At 45.9% G+C, this 16762-nt stretch overlaps 1 protein-coding gene across 1 annotated transcript in view; it reads right to left on the bottom strand.

The window, feature by feature from the left end:
- BACE2 (beta-site APP-cleaving enzyme 2) overlaps positions 1 to 15959 on the bottom strand; it is a 52676-nt gene extending 36717 nt beyond the window's left edge. The window contains exons 1-5 of the mRNA XM_017810870.1: positions 15920 to 15959; positions 15512 to 15564; positions 14973 to 15058; positions 14218 to 14493; positions 13494 to 14034 (exon numbers count right to left, since the gene is read on the bottom strand). Coding sequence (XP_017666359.1) covers positions 13494 to 14034; positions 14218 to 14493; positions 14973 to 15058; positions 15512 to 15564; positions 15920 to 15959 — 996 coding nt within the window. The remainder of the gene's footprint in view (positions 1 to 13493; positions 14035 to 14217; positions 14494 to 14972; positions 15059 to 15511; positions 15565 to 15919) is intronic.
- Between the last annotated feature and the right edge of the window lie 803 nt (positions 15960 to 16762).

Here is a 16762-nt window from a genome sequence, read left to right as displayed (position 1 = left end):
AGAGACAGCTATTAATTCAAAAATTCAATAGCTAAAAAGAGCCTCACTTTTGGAGACAACGCTCGTGAACGGCATCACTGATTTCATAGTCACCTTCTCAGCCTAAACCCCCTTTCTCACTTGGAAACCACAGAGTGTTACCACTGCAAAGCAGACCTGCTGGACACTGTCTGGCAGGATTTCGAGCTCTTTGGAGCAGTGGCCAGTCACATCAGATGGCTAATGGGCACTGCAGGAAGACTTGAGGAGAAGGAGAGCTTCCAGCTCCACGGTAAATGGGACAGCGGCGGAGGTGATAGAAGGGTTGCACACTTGTATTTCACAATCCAGGGGCACAGACACCATCAGGAAGCAAAAAAGGGTTTCACTCTTTCCAGACAGCTCCCTCAGCAAGCCTCTGTGCACTTGTACCCTTGTGCTCCACCACAGCCCGTCTCGCTCCGTTCCCGAGAAAACCACTGTCAAATTATTTCAGTTGACCTGAAGCGAAACTTTCTCTGCAAGAAAATAAAAAAAGACAATCACCTCACTGAAAAAACAACAAACCATCCACCTCAAGTGTCTGAGGCTAAATGTCTGCTATGGCTATTCTGTTTACCAGCAGTACTTAGGGCATGATCCTTCTAAAAAAGTATAATCACGTCAAAGAATTTTAGAGGTTGGTGGTTTTTTATTTTTTTTTTTTTTTTTGTAGGGGCAAAAATAAAGGAGAAAGGGACTCACCATGCTAATAAACTGCCTTTCAGAATACAGTATCAAGGAGGGCTTTTTGCTTTATTGTTTTGCTTTTTTTTTTCCTAAGGAAATGAAATCAGTAAGCCTGCATTAATATATTATACTCAGTGAATGATTACAGTTAGAAGCTGCATAAAGTTCAGAATTTCAATTTTCCAAGGCTTTTGCTCTGCAAAATTAGCTTCCAATTTATTCTGTCAGGTCATTTTTTTCTTTTCCTCTATTGTTCATTAGACTCAGAGAAACTGCTGTCTGGGAAAAAAAAAAAAAAAAAGGCATTTTTAGCTCTTCTCTACCTACCTTCAGAAGTCCTACACTACCAAAAAAAGTTTGTTTTGAAACTAAACCAACAACCCTCCAGCTGCAGTTAGACCAAAACAGTTTTATGCATTTGCAGAGAGCCAAGCCAGACTAAGTAAACCCAAGGAGGTTTGAACTGACTGGTATTTAAACCTTCCTTACCCTGTACAAGCTTCTACACCTGACTCACTGCCCATGTTTATTCTGCCATTTGGAAATAACAAAATTAATCAAGGGCCACATTTCAAACTTCAATATTGTTTATGAAGCCCATTGCTCATTTTCTTGAGACTAGGCAAGGAGGGATCTCTGGCCCCATGAGCACTGTTATTTTTTTTGGTCATCTCCCTTTTTGTCAGAGACACCACAGCATCCTTATCCTTCAGCAGCAGGCAGAAACCTTCCAGGAGAGGTTCAGTCTCACTCCTTTATTTCTATCTCCATTAAAGGGTCCCCTTCACGTCAAAAATCCGAACTTCAGTCTCCAATTTAAGTAAGACCCTGGCTTTCAAATTGCACTGGAGATGTGAAACCAAGTGCCAAAGTTGCTTCTTCAATTTTAAGAAGCTTTTTTTAATACATATTTTTTTTGAGAGAGAGACCATTTACGAGAGTGTGCAGTGACAGGATAAGGGGGAATGGCTTCAAACTGACAGAGAGAAAGTTTAGATTAGATATTAGAAAAAAATTGTTGCCTGTGAGGGTGGTGAGGCCCTGGCACAGGTTGCCCAGAGAAGTTGTGGATGTCCCATCCCTGGAAGTGTCCAAGGCCAGGCTGGATGGGGCTTGGAGCAACCTGGGCTAGTGGAAGGTGTCCCTGCCCATGGCAGGGGGTTGGAATGGGATAATCTTTAAGGTCACTTCCAACCCAGGCCATTCTATGATTCTATGATTTGAAGGCAGCAAGTAACTTTGGAAAAAGGCTGCATCTCAAAGGCAAGTAGGAAGAAAACGAAGCATGCAGGACAGCAGTGAGACAGAGCAGAGTTTTCAGAAGGCTGCACACCAGGTCTACTTTCTCACCTCTCCTTCCCCCATCAACTCGCTCTTGCAGTGACACAACTCTTTTCAGGTTTTTTTTCCCCTCCTCTGTCAAGATGTTGGTTTTGGAGACGGGTGTTTGTTAGCAAAGGCTTTTCAAAGCCTGGGGAGCTGTGAGGAGGAGAGGTGAAGGCAGGACACTCCTGACTCATCAAGTCTATCTGTTCTCCCCAGAACTAGCTCTTCCCCACACAGTGGGGCCACCACTCATCATAACATCCTTCCAGCTTCAGGGAGTCCTCCTTATGTTTTTTTAGTGCTTTTCTTCAAGAAGGACACTGAATGCTCTCAGACATTTTCCCCTAAAACATGGTAGCAAAACCAAAGTGGATAAGCATCTTTTTCCCCCAGGTTTTCTTTACCCATACACTGCAACAGTGAGACAACCAACCTTCCCAAAACACGGAATTCAATGGATGATTACACGGGAACTCCCACCTTGCTGCTTAAGTGAAGTTCATGGCTGTGAAAGCAGCCTCTTAATCTGGGAGGCCAAGAAACTACCACCAATCCCACATTCACAGGCTGAGATGCCTGCATTAGCTGAGATCACGGAGAGGCAAATAAATTAGCACACACCTTGGAAAGCCAGCTGAGAACTCCCTGTACTTCAAGGTATGACCTCTGCAATAAAAATGCCATAACTTGTTCTTCAGGACTGGATTTGCAGCACTGCCAGATTTTATTTAACACATGAGAGCTGGGATGTGTCAGCCTGGAGAGCTGAAAAGACTGACCCCCATCCCCTAACTCCCTTGAACTACCTGTTCTTCACCTGTCCATAGCAGCTCCCACCTCTCTTCCTCCCTTTATGCCAAGAATCCCACACTTTCACATACTTACTGGGCTGCTGCTACATGGATGGTAAAGGGACACGACTGGATCTGCTGGTGCAGGCGAAGGGAGGGTGGGAAGAGATCAGGATAAAAACCGAAAGAAATTTGGCTACATCAACCACAAGGACTGGAATTTGGTTATTCTGATTGCACTCCCTGCTAGAAAAGCTGTGCCATACCTCTGGGGAAGAGGTGAAGGGCCAGGCAGCTTCCCACTGCTCCGTGGCATCTTTGGAGGCGGCAGGAATGTTCTCAGGCAGCCCCAGGTCTCAGAGCACAAACAAGGTGACGCAACCGCGGAGGTTTTATTTCCCCGGTAATTAATAAAGGGAATACAACAGACAGAAGGCTTTTGCTCCCCATTGCACCTGACCTATTTAGGATATTACCAAGCAGAATTTGATTGTCATCATGGGTGTTCCCCGGAATTATACAAGGGAGTTCAAAGGCACAAACAGAAAGCAGCATTACATTCCATTAATAGCAGGAAGGACTATTTGATTGGGGAAAAAAAGAAAACAGGCTATTAAGCACTGTCAAAATGATGAGCCTGATTTATTAAAAATAAGAATCACATTTTTTATTCATATTTATTCTAACATTTCTACCTAAAATTTTGGCAGGACCATTTAAAAGGCAGTTTTGACTCTCAAGTGAAGTAAGATACGATTTTTTAGTTCTCTTTTCTAAAAGCAGCACTGTTCCTCCCCCTGCTATTGGACTCGTTTATTCCTCTCTCTCCTCAAACATTCGTACTTTAGTCTTTACCTTGGCTAATACTGTAGAGGCAGCAGCTCTGGGAAATGAACCAGCTTTGCCCGTGGCTCATACATCAATACAATTGTTAAACAAGTTCCACTATAAAAATCTTGATTACGCAGGAGAACATAGAAGCATGCAGGAACACAGCTTTATTTCCAGATACTGGGCTGAGTTTGTAGGGCAGGAAGTTAAAAGACTTTGTTATGCTCTCAGGTTGATGAAGTCTGCCAGGACGCATCACAACAACACAAGGAAGACACATTCCTACTATCCATTCCTCCAGATATCAACCTGTGTGTAGGACTAAGCTACTCCTACTTTGGCCAAGGGTTATAACCCACTGTGAGATGGCAGATGCGTGATGGGAGTTGGAACTAGATGATTTTTAAGGTCCCTTCCAACCCAAATCTGTCTGTGATTGTCTGGTACCTCAGGTTCATTTTACACACTACAGGGAAGGCAGCAAGTGCAGCCACGTTGGAGCTGTTGGTGCTCAGGGCACTGGAATTGTGGAATTTCACCCACTACCAACATTAGACGTTGTGCAAGCCTGCCATTGAGAAAGCTTCCAAACCTGACCAAAAACCTACAGGCAGTATCACTAGGATTTGGTCACTTGCCAATACAGAGTTAACCTCAAGGCTCATCAGAGTGCAAATGAAAGTTAATTTTACCAGGAGCATGCAACAGGCACCAGCATTCCTTACTACAGCTCCTGAGAAATTTTTCGAGCTTTTCCCACCCTCCCTCCCCCCATTATTTATCTCAGCAGTTCAAATGCAAAAATATGGCACTTTGGATCATGTGAAATGTTTGTGTTATTCCCTGAAGGACTTTGCATCCCGAGAAGTAATGAGAAGATTATTCTGTGACAGTTAAACTGAAGCACTGTGACTGCATCAGATGTTATCTTGCTACAGTGCTTCTCAGACTTTTGGGAAGTGTGACCACCTTTGAACTCCTTTGTCTTATTTGCAACCCGAGAGTCACTGAGAAGAAAAATGAATGTATTAAATAAAAATCTCTTTAGTCACAGAAAAGTAGCAGTAGGATTGATGAATCATTTTCTGACACGCCTCACATTTCACTCTTACCCGTAGCAGACGTGTACTAAGGCAGCACAGTGAATAAAAGCACAGGTCTTTCCACACCACGCTTTAGCAGCAGGGTAATACTGCCCTGAAGACCTTCCAAATTGATACAGTGTGTTCCCTCTTCAATCATGGAATGGCAGAGGGTTTGAAGGGACCTTAAAGATCATCTTATTCCAACCCTCCTGCCGCAGGCAGGGACACCTTCCACTAGACCAGTTTGGTCAGAGCCCCATCCAGCCTGCCCTTGAAAAGACACTACAACTGTTAATTTCTCAGGCTGCAAACACTGACAGCCAAGGTTTCTGTATCAGCAGGTATCTTAATGGAATTTTGGAAGGAAAGTTTCTATTTAGGTAGAGAAAAAACGAGAGAAAAAACCCCCAAAATCTGCCTTCAGATTTCACGAAGCCGCAACTTCAAAAATGGATCCAAAGCCTGCAGTTGAAATGGACACCCCAGTATTTTATTTTCTATGACAAAGCTATTGCTGCCAAAGGCAACCTTCCAAATTTACTTCTTCCTTAACACCACAGCAAAATTCCCAAGGGGGCACATGCAGAACCCAGCCTTCCATAGGATGACACAGCAGGTAAGCCTTTTATTTCCATAGAAGCCCCAAATGCTTGATCTTCTCTGGTAGGAAGCTTCCTATGGCAGGAAAGTAGGAAGCAGAAAGAGCCTGGGTGGGTTAGAAAATTCTCTCATCTGGCCTTGATACGAGCCTGAGCACCAGCTGCAGTGTCACAGCGGGCTCTGAGGTGCTCTTCTACGAGCCACTCTCACAACCAGATCCCTAACAAATATCAAGTAATTATCTGAGAGATGGCTGCCAAAAACATCCAATTATTTTTTTCACTGTCAAGTGGCAGGACCTGGCCTTTAATCCCTCCCTCAAGTGGGAAGGTGACTCTCAGTTCTCGAGTTGTCATCTCTTTTTCTTTAAAACAAAAATGCTGGGTTTGGAGTTTTGGATCCCTAAGAACAGACTCATTTGTGTATAGGGAGAAGAAGCTCACCAAGTGTTACTGCAAGCATTAATACCTTTCCTCTTTTAAAATGAGAGCAGACTACTATGTGACACAGACATCTTCCCTAAACACACACAATCTAGCTTAACAGCAGTTTTTGCTAGTAAATAGGTACAAAAATAAGCCAACCATAAAGCCAAATAAAATCAACTAATTTTAGTACTCACAAGCTGAGCAAATAGGACAAAATCTACAAGTAATTTATTTTTCAGAATATCAAATTATTAGTAAGCAGCAGCGAGGGGAAAAAAGATTGCAGAGTGCAATTACTGTCTTAACAGATTCCCTTCAAAAGGGCCTAATTATGACACATTAATTGTATTAAATGAATTGCAATTTTCACTCGAATAAAATCTTTTTTCCCCATCTAGCTTATTTTCCTCAAATTGCGTCCTCACCATACCCCACAGGTTTCATCTCTTTGAGGAGGATTCTTAGAAAAACAAAACTGCTCTAGAACATCTGTCCCCTGCTGCCCTCCCCATAAAATACTCTCGGCCATAAAAAAGGCAGCGAGAGCAGTAGGAGAGACCAGCAAAATGAAGAATGAAGGAAGTACTGAGGGAAAAGAGAGAAGAGGGGAAGAAAGGTATTATTTTATCAACTTTTGGCAAAAGATGGAGCAAACACTGCCTCTGGCCCAAGGCCTTCTGAAGGCTCAAGAGATGAGTTTGCTACGCGGCTGCTCTGGGATGAGCGCGGCCCAAAGCCCAGCGGAGAGCCACGCCTGGAGGAAGCCTGTTCAAAGGGCTGGGCGTGTGGGCACCAGCAGCTTCAGTGGCCAAACTTTCATCCCAAGGGGGAGAAGTTTACCAAACTCCTTGGTGAGGCTCTCGGGTGGTTCTAGGCTGCTGCACCCTTTGCTGCGCAGAGCACGCTGCCGTGGCAAAACCAAAAACAGGGAGTTGATGGAGACGTGCTCAAGCTACCTCAGGTGCTGCCAGTGGTAGAGGACCTTTGCTGTGTGTTGAATTTGCCAGGAAAAGCACAGTGGATTGCTCATGCTGAGGTCTTTGTCTCAACTAGACTGTTACCAACCCAAGTAAGCTGGTTCCTATTCCCTCAGTTCTTTAATGCCAGTCACGCGGGTGGCTGTGATGGAGGCAGGGGCAGAGGAGACAGACAGGCAGCCAACTTGCTCTTTTAAAACAAAGGGAGGAGTTTGTGTGCAAAAAATTGCAAATATAAATCTGTTCTAGTCCTGGGCTACTTGAAGTGCTCTGAAGGACTATGAACTAATGGATACAAACTCAAACGTAAAACTTTTGATTTGAACAGCAGTGTGGTATCTGCTTTTGCGTCATGAGCTCAGATACATAGAGCAAACCCAGGCTGAAAAGCAGCAAGATGCAGGACAGGCTCACCAGTGGCAGGAAAAAACACTTCCTTTTCTGAGGCAGCTGAGAGCTGCCTCCTTTACTTTGAAGATTTGACTTCAAGTCCTAATCTGCGCTGAAATAGAAGCAACAAGTTCCTCCACTTATTTACACAAGTGTTTGTGCAATTACATCTGTATTTTACAGGCAGTAGGAAAGGGGAGAGAGGTCTGTCCCACTCATGCTGGCCCACGTGCAAGGGTATGCCATTTTACCAGCTTCCTTTTTCAGATGGAGTTATACCTGACCACGAGCAGATAACGTTTCAGGTCAGGCTTGTTTCACCCACAGTAAGTGAGAAAATTTCAAAGATAATAATATGTGGAGGCAATTTAATAGCTAACGTGTCCTTGCATACTCAAAGTCGTAAGTGCCCTTCAAGAAAATGAAGACCTCTGCAAAGTGTAGGACTTTTTAAATCTGTCTTGCCAGACACTATCCCTAAGAGCTCACAGTCCTCCGGTTAGAGGGGGAAAAAAAGGGGGGAAAAAGAAAAACAACAAAAAGAAAAAAATATTCCTTCCTTAATAATCCAAATCATCCAAACACATGGAAATTGCACACGGGCTTTCTTTTGTCCACTGTTTCATTTTCATCTAATTTCTACTCCAAATCCCAACTCAGTTACTCTTTAATCAGGCAAAACAGTTATTTGCTCACCCTCTGCTTTTCTCTTTCCAAATTTAACTGATGCTTTTGCCTTGACAGGGAATGAAATCCAAGGAGCGGTAAAAAATGTGAGCCTGACAGCACCTCTTGCCACCACTCTTGCTCCTCACAACAGCTCCTCTGCCCTGACCCACCAGGGTCTGAATGCACAGTTGCTACGACCAGCAACCCTGGAAAGTAAAGTGTCCACTATTTCTCTGAAGAGGGGAAAGCACCTTTAAAGGAGCAGCTAGTGAGGCTCTACATCCTGAGGAACAACCACAATGAGCCTCTTCCATTTAGTGTCACCCTGTGCATGGATATCACAGCTCACTTACACACACAGAAGGACAAAGCCTTCCTATAAAACACTTAAAGTGCTATATCCTGCTTAGGGCAGCTGCATTGCAATTATTACTCATGTTTTGGGTTATTTCTATAGTACAGGCTCTACTCCCACGCAGTCCCTTTTACCAGAGCTAATTCTGGGTGGTAGGAGGTGCTGGAATGCTAATTTGTAAAGGCAGGGACTTTTCTGTCAACCCAAACCTGGTATGTTTATTTGCTTTGTCTGTGGTCAAAAATACCTCACACCCCACCAAGCTACATTCACTGTATTAATCCTGAAAAGGACTGCCAGGTCCTTTTCATTTTTATTTTGTAAGCGTCCAATAACAACGACCAAAATTTACTCACTGTTTAACAACAGGAATATTTTGCACTTCAATAGTACTTCCATTAGGTGGACATGGAGGGATTTTGACCCTGCCACCTCAAAATACTCCAATGCACCACAGCACTCATCTTTGCTTCTCAACCCCTCCTTTCTTCAGCTTTCATAAAGAATTAAAAAATAAACACAAAAGACTCAAGTAATTATTAAAAAAAACTAAAGCAAAACAAAAAGACAGAAAAAGAGGCTTGAGATGGAACTTGCCTTCTGATATTTGAACGGAGAGAGATCACATTTTTCAAACTTCTTGTATCTAGAAAGACAGTAACCCCTTTCCAGCAAAATTAAGAAAGCAGAGCTTAGCTTCTTGGGGAATAGCCCAGCTCCAGAAATCAGGCTCTTATCACCTACTACAGCGTGACTAGTGAAGCAGGGAAATTACAAGAGCAGTTGAATCTTCCCTCACAATCTTCATTCCTTCCAACACTCAGGGAATAAAGGCCATCAGCAATTAAGGAGGAATGGCTGCCAGTTGAGAACTTGCTGATGCATGTGTTCATCACCTTCAAAACACGAAGCCATAAATTCTAAGAGTCCATGACACACTTGAGGTACTTAATACATATCCTTCCTTACCCTTCTTTTTTTTAATAGCTGGAAGAATCTGAAGCAAAGATAACCTCCCACCAATTATATGGGAAGTGGAGTTTGTGTTTCACAGTGAAGGCTGTTAGACCCAGCACCCACTCTGACCTTAAAACTTCAGAGCAAGTTTACAGAACAGGTTTTTGCTCACCCCCTGCACAGAACAAACTGCCATTAGGAAGACCAGCAGATAAACCCTCTTCACGCACAGAATGAAAAAAACTGACACTGAAAAAAGGGAGCTGTGGCATTCAGAGCACAACTGGGATCCTGCTGTGGTTTCAACACCCGCTCATCAGACCAGAGCTATGTGATCTCAGCTCTCAGGAGGCACAAGCCCGGCCTCTCTTCACAGTGAAGCTGCAGGAATAACATTTACCTGGTCTCAATAAAAACACAGTTTGGAAATGCAGTGGGATCAGCAGGACTACCAGCTCACACCACGAGGACTAGCACAAGAGGCAAGATGAGGCAATGGTACTTTCCTTGCAAGCATTTAATGCAGTCCAGATGGACTTCAAGAAAGCTGTGAAGAACATGGGGGTTTTTTAAGGGTTTGACTATTCTTTTGGTCAAAGGCTCGTAGGAGAAACAAAATGAATATGAAGAGAACTGCAGTGAAGATAGCAAAAAACCCTAAATGATCTTTGATTCAGTTTTTCACAGTGCTTATAATCTCAGGGGAGGCAAAATAATAAAAGATAGAGCAAAGGAATTCCATCAGATTATTTAAAGAAATAACTAAGAACAGTGCACACAATTCATACTGGGCTCTTGGCACCTCTTATTTAAATCTGGAATTGGAAGAAGTGCACCTATACAGACAGGTATAAAGCACATAATCTGTCAGAAGTAGGACATATAGTAATACATCCATGAAATAAGGGACAAATACATCATATTCTTCAATACAATACACCTTTTCCACCTTTCACATAATTCTTAAATAGGTCTACATGTGAATGAATAGGAATTAGTGGGAGTAATGACATTTGACACCACCTGGTAGCTAGTCTGGAGATCTGATAGGATTAGGAAGGATACTGTATTGTAAAACTGTAAATGATCAGAAACACTTTGGCTGCAAACACTTTGCAAAACTGGATTGGCTGCACTGAAGTTTCCTGTCTTGGAAATAAAATAAATTTGACTTCACACAGCTGCTCTATTTTTGTACCGTCAGAACAAGTGTTTCAGAACTGCCATTGTGAATCGCAGTTCTGGGCTGTGTTTATCTGCTATATGACAAATCAGAATTGGAACCAAAGCCAAAAAAGCGTGCCTTAAACGACCCGAAAAACGAAATTCTGTCATAGTAGCTTCCTTCCAAGAACAGAAATTAAAAAAAAAAAGGAAAATTTCTAAAAATGCAGCTGAGCGGCGAAGCAAGCTCAGTAGTGCTGAAGTCGTTCACAAACGTTCATTCCCCATCCTGGCACAGCAGCTCCCGACGCTTGACGCACACACTTGCAAAGTTACCAGGTGCCAACACTGTTGTAACCATGACATTTAAGTCTGGTGCCTCTTCTCACAGCCTGCTAGATGGTCGTGGTCCACTACTGCCCTGTGTGCATTTACTCATCCCCTCTCTTCAAGGCCATCCAGGGCAGCTCTGCCATCCACCCTCCTGCTCCGACAGCGCGGAAGCGGAGCTGTGCTGCTCTGCTGCTCTCCTCTGCCAGTATCCTTCTTCCTCCTTGGCAAAATGTCAGGAGAGCATTACCTGCTGCGTGGGCTTGGCAGTGCTAGGCAGGCCTGGGTGAGGAAGGGAGTTAGCCTGGGAATTCCCCACATGTTGGAGGGGTGCAAGCATAAAGGAATCATAGAATGGCCTGGGTCAGAAGGAATCTTAAAGAACATCTGGTTCCAACCCTCTGCCATGGGCAGGGACACCTTCCACTAGCCTAGGTTGCTCCAAGCCCCGTCCAACCTGGCCTTGAACACTTCCAGGGATGGGGCAGCCATAGCTTCTCTGGGCAACCTATGCCAGGGCCTCACCACCCTCACAGCACAGAACTTCTTCCTAATATCTAACCTAAACCTACTCTCTTTCAGTTTGAAGCCTGTCACTCCATGGTCTTGTTAAAAAGTCCCTCTCCATCCTTCTTTTAGGCTCCCTTCAGGCACTGGAAAGTGTCCAAGCATCACTTTACGCTGCAGCTTCTGACGTGAAGCAAAGTCAGGTTGGGAGGAGCGTTTAAATCAGTAAGAGACACCTCTCCTTTTCTACATGATCGTGCACAGCCCACTCCAACTCCGGAAACTACTTGCACAAGGAGCTTAACACAATCCCAATGCTTGGCAGTATCCAGACACTTGCTTTTAGCATCAGCATGTGAAGGATTCAAGTAGCACCAGTAGCAGCTTTGTAGCTTTATACTATTCATTGCAAAGCGGAAAAAACAACAAGTACATTTGTGATCTTTAAGCCTTCCAGTTTCAGGCGGGGAACGAGATAACAAATTCTGCCTCATCAAAAGTAGAGAATAAATTTTAACTGCACTCTACTGAGTCACTACATACCAAGATCTGATTTTGGAAGCACAATCGCATTTATAACCTTACTTACAACCTCGGTGGGCCTACTTGCGAAGAAAACCTCACATGTGCTAAACACCAGTAGCAGTCTTTTAAATAATTAACTCTGCAAGAACTCAGAAGTAGTTCAAAACAGTAAAAGCTTTGCAATCACATTCAAAGCTTTTTTTTTTTTTTTCCAGGTGGAAAAAGAAATCAGAGGCAAGTTTAGCTGAAACCTTACATCACCTGTAATACAAGTAATAGGAGTTGTTAAGCGTAAGTGAAGCCTCTGGGTGTACTGAGGGCAGCACATTTCTCCCTCTTAGACCTCCAGTCATATTATTAAAAGCATGTCACATTTTTCCTTCTCCATTTCTTCCAATTGCAGAATCCCCCTAAGACACATAAGGAGATGATACGCTTGATAGGCACTTTTTCTACCTGAAATTATTTTTTTTCATTTAAGACACACTGAATTGGATTATTAGCCCGATCAACTCTGGTGTCTTGATCCTGGCAGAAACCAGTATTGAATGTTTGAATGTTCCCTGGAGTAACGAAGCACTCACAACGCCACAGGAACAGAACCGGTCAAATATGCAGCGTTCGACAGAGAGAAAAAATTATTTCGTGGCCTCTGTGGCTGTGGGGCCACACCTTGATACGCCAGACCTAGTTAGGTTTTGGGTTTTTTTTAAAACTCCATTTATTGATCACACCAGCCTTTCTCAATACATGTATTGATCCCAGTGTGGTACACTTCGATGAGAGTGATGATGTGGCCAGTCCTCTCACATTAGAAGTGTAAAGAAGAAAGAGTTTACAGATGTCCAAAAATGTAATGACAGCTGAACACTTCCTGTTGGCTGGGCATTTTGGCATTCATTGGCTTTTTACCACGTAGAGGAGTTAAGTAGAAGAATAAGGAATTTTTTTTTTTTATTTGTGTACACTGGGAACAGAAGGACCTAAACTCCTGAAGCAAACACGAAGTTCTGAGGGAAAGCCCCGAGGACTCTCAGGAAATTAATCCCCACTCAGCTGACTAGTCATCCCCACCAGCAGCCCAGCACCGCTCCTCCTGGGATCTCATGACACAGATGAAAGAGCAACTACATGGCAAAAAAACCAAACAAACAAACAAAAAAAAAACCCAAGGGGGAGATTCAGGGCAACACGGTCTATTCGAAAACAATATTCAGAACACAATCGTTCTTTGCGCTGTTAATGAGTAACACATGGATTCTCGACAGAAGGGGCTGGTTTTCCCCAGCCATCACTTAGTTCAGCAGGAAGATTTCGAGCGATTCTCCCGGGAGCACCGGGAAGATCCACCAAAGCGCACAATCACGATGCAAAGCAGCTTAAAAAAAGCAATGAATAAAAAAAGCACCCTCTGTCTCCAAAAACACGGTCATTTCGAACCGACAGAGCAACTCGCTGCGGATTCAAACGCCGTGACACAGCCTAAAACCGGGGACCGGGTCCCCGGGATTTCCCGAGCGGTCACCGGGTCGGGGCAGGACAGGACAGCCGGGGCTGGGCAGCCGGGGCTCGGGAGAGCGCAGAGGATGCGCCTTTCTCCTTCCATCCCTCTTTCCCGGCCCCTGGAAACTCCCGTCTGCTGCCGCCGCTCCCCCGCGCCGAGCACCGGCACCATCTCTCGGGAAGGGGGGGAGGGAAAGGGAGAAGGAGGGAGGCGCCAGCACTGAGCACCGGGAGAAAGTTGCGTTTGGGCCGGGCGGGGGAAGGGCCCGCAGATTCGTTCCCACCCAGAAGAAGTTTGCCCCCCTCCCACTCTTCCCCCAAGCCCGCATCCCCCATCCCTCTCCTACCGCCTGCGGCGGGGTCCCGATCAGCATCTCCAGGTAGTAGCCGCGGCCGGAGTCGCCCTGGAGGTTCTCCACCATGGCCAAAAAGTTGAGGGTGCCGCCGGGATCCGAGGCCAGGGCCAAGCCGTCCGCGCCCCCGGCGGGGTCCTGCTGCGGGGCGCTGCCCCCCGGCCGCAGCACCACCGGGGCGGGCGGGGACCCGCCGGGGGCGGCGGGACGGGACACGCGGAGCGGCAGCGAGAAGAGAGCCCGGCAGAGCCCCGTGGTGCCGGCCAGGAGGAGCAGGAATCCGGGAGCCGCCAGCGGCGTCCCCATCCCGGCGGCAGCGCGGGGGCCGCTTCCCAAGTGCGGCGGCTCCGGCCGGAGGCAGCGGCCGCCAGGCTGCCAGACGGGAGCAGCCGAGGGGGAAGGAGGAGGAGGAGGAGGAGGAGGAGGAAGGAGAAGGGAGCGGCTTACCCACGCCCCGGCTCCATCTCCCCCTCCCCCGAAGCGAGCTCCACCTCGCGTTCCTCCCGCACGGTCCCCAAAGCTCCGAGCGCTCCGGCTGCCCGGGGACCGTGCGGGAAACTTGCTCCGACCCAGGGCCCTCGGGAGAAACTTCCCGGCAGGGCTCGGCTCAGCCTAATCCAGCTCAGCCCAGCCCACAGCCCCGCTATCGGAGCGTGACGGCACGGAAGGGAGAAAAGTTTCCGAAAGCCCTAAAGGAGCGGGGATCCCCGCCCGCAACCTGCCAGGGCTCCCCTCGCCACCCCGCGGGAGCAGAGGCTGTGCTCGGTCAGGAGGAGGCGGAGGTGGGAATGCGGGGTCACCCGGGGATGCGGGTGTGTCTCCCGCACGGGTGTCCGTGTGCGAGGAGCGGGCGAGTGGATGGATGTGCGTGTGGAAATTCGTCTGCTGCGCTGGCAGGAGCGAGGCGGGCAAGGCGTCTGCTTGGGAGAAAGCCTGCGAGGCTTTTTGAACGTCTTCATCATGCACGGAGTTAATAACGGCAGTCAAGTGCGGCCTTTTGAAGGATGGGAACACTTAGGATGAAATTAGTCTCTACATCTCTGGAGTAATGACAGCGCCAGATAGATGCCTGGATGGAGCAGATAGTCCAAAAGCCTTGAAATATAACACCGGGCAAGTCTCAGCAGAGCCACTTTGTGGCTGTTTCTGACCCTTCCCCCCATCCTGTGTAGTAGTTAAAGTTGAAAATTACTCAGCCTTAGTCGTGTGTGCTCTCGCTGTCCGCTGATCAATTTGCTGTCCTAGGCAACCACCTGGTCACTCCTCGTGTCTAAATCTGAGCTAAGCTGCGTGGACTAAGATCCCTCCCCTGCCATAGTAAACAGAAAGAGCTCCCTCCCTTCCTTGAGCTGGAGTAATCATCCACAAGATTTCCAGGTGTTTCACGGCTATTAAATGAAGTTTCACTAGAAGGCAAACAGCAGTAGTGTTCATTCCCAGGAAGGCTGAGCAAACTATTTGCTGGGAGGATACTCAGGTGAGGCTGTAATCGTAGCCATTGTCAGAGTTGCTTGCAGAGAATAATCCTTAAAAAGAAAATGGGAGCCCACCTTCACTTGCTGAAGAAAGAAGAAAAAAAAAAAAAGGTGTTTTCACATTTTTTCACTGATGTTTTTAGTGCTCTGGCTCTGTCATTTAAAATCTGGAGCTCTTGCACTCACTTTGTAGGTTCTCCCTTACATCAGATCAGTGCTTCTTGTCTTCTTGTGCAGTTGGATGCTTTCCCCCCGGGCAGGAGTGGGATGTGGCCCCTGTCCTGTTTGGTGGAACTCTCCACAGGGAGGAAAGTGCTGCAGGGGAGGTGGGAAGCCTGCAAGGACCTTGGCCTGGCTGGGGACTGGAGGAGAGGGCATAGATGAAGCTTGCTCTCAAAGAGGTTATTGTACTTGTGGGGAAACTACACACCTTAGTAAAAGGTGAAATTGTGCGAAGTTCCCCTGCTGCACAAAGCTTTCTGTTTGCCTGACAAGTAGGAATGTGAAATATTGCAGTCCTGGTATGTCTGGTCTCACCTGCTCCCGACACAGCAGGGAAAAGCTGCTGCGGGCTGATGGCAGCTGAACACCTGAGGGAGTGGCAGCACAGCTCACACAAAGAGGTTATCTCCGGGGTGCTACAGTAATGGCTTTTCCTAATGTAGCTGGGATGGTGACAGGTTACACTGTAGGGCCTGTCTAGTCGGAGCTGTAGCTGAAGGGGAATTAAAATGCTCGGGGCTCTTCATGGGTGAGCTGAAAACCGGAGAAATGCCCCCGCCCCTTTGGAAAAGGGAATGTGAAAAGTAATCAGGAGTATAATGGAACACCCCCTCAGAGTGGTAGGGATGTATTTATAACAGTCAGCAGCTATATGCATTTTGTTTTAATTCTTTTACAGTACAGTAAGTCTTCCCCCTTGCTGCTGTTGCTAAGATACGTTACCACACTTCTGGCTAAAGCAGCTCCAGTCAAAGAAGCGCATAGTTTTTGGAGCATAGGAGATATAGCATAGCCTTTAAGTGTCTCAGAGAAAACTTGTCTTTTTTTCATGCTGTTTGGTAAAAGTTCTTCTTGTCCTGTTTTCCACAGACCTAGAGAAGTCTTGTAATAACTGTGCATCTGCTGCATGTGAGATGCTGTGTGTGTGACCTTTCTGTCCTCCCATCACAGCAGGGCTTGTGCTCTCATGCAACAGCTTGTTGTGAGGTTTCTGCCTTGTCTCCTCTGCTGCTTTATTTACTTAAATATCTGATAAGGCTTGTTGCAGGTGAGAAGTTCCACTGCGTTTCTGAATGATGGCAGGAATGAGCCTTAAAGGAGCAATGTGAACAGCTGCTTGGGAAAGAAGATATCAAAAAGTGCTCCCAGAGAGCCAAATGTAACTATATCCAAAATGTTCCTCGGAGGGGAAGTCATCTGTATGCAACGAATGCCACAGTCAATATGCACATTTCAGTTTTATGTACCACATACAGAAAAGAAATGGAGTGCCAGAAATAGACACAAGTTCAAGTGTCTGTACACCTTGTATTCTGCAATATTTGGTGAATCTTTTTTTCCTCTGTTTTTTTTGTGATTCCAAATATGTGTTCTTTGAATAAATAATAAAAAACTTTAAATATCAACCCCCGTGAATAGGTCTTCTTTTTTTTTTTTTTTTTGATAAAGTCAGTTGTCCACATAAAAATTTTCAGATATAGCTTGACTTTGATCCAACTCTGCATTAATTTAGTCGATGGTACCGTCGTGCTTTAAACCTTGAGCCACTTGACAGTGAATTAATGC

Source organism: Lepidothrix coronata, unplaced genomic scaffold (genome assembly GCF_001604755.1).
Source record: "Lepidothrix coronata isolate B3197 unplaced genomic scaffold, Lepidothrix_coronata-1.0 Scaffold30, whole genome shotgun sequence".
NCBI classification, from domain to species: Eukaryota; Metazoa; Chordata; class Aves; order Passeriformes; family Pipridae; genus Lepidothrix; species Lepidothrix coronata.
Note: the sequence above shows the minus strand (reverse complement) of the source record. Positions and strands in the feature narration are given on the sequence as shown.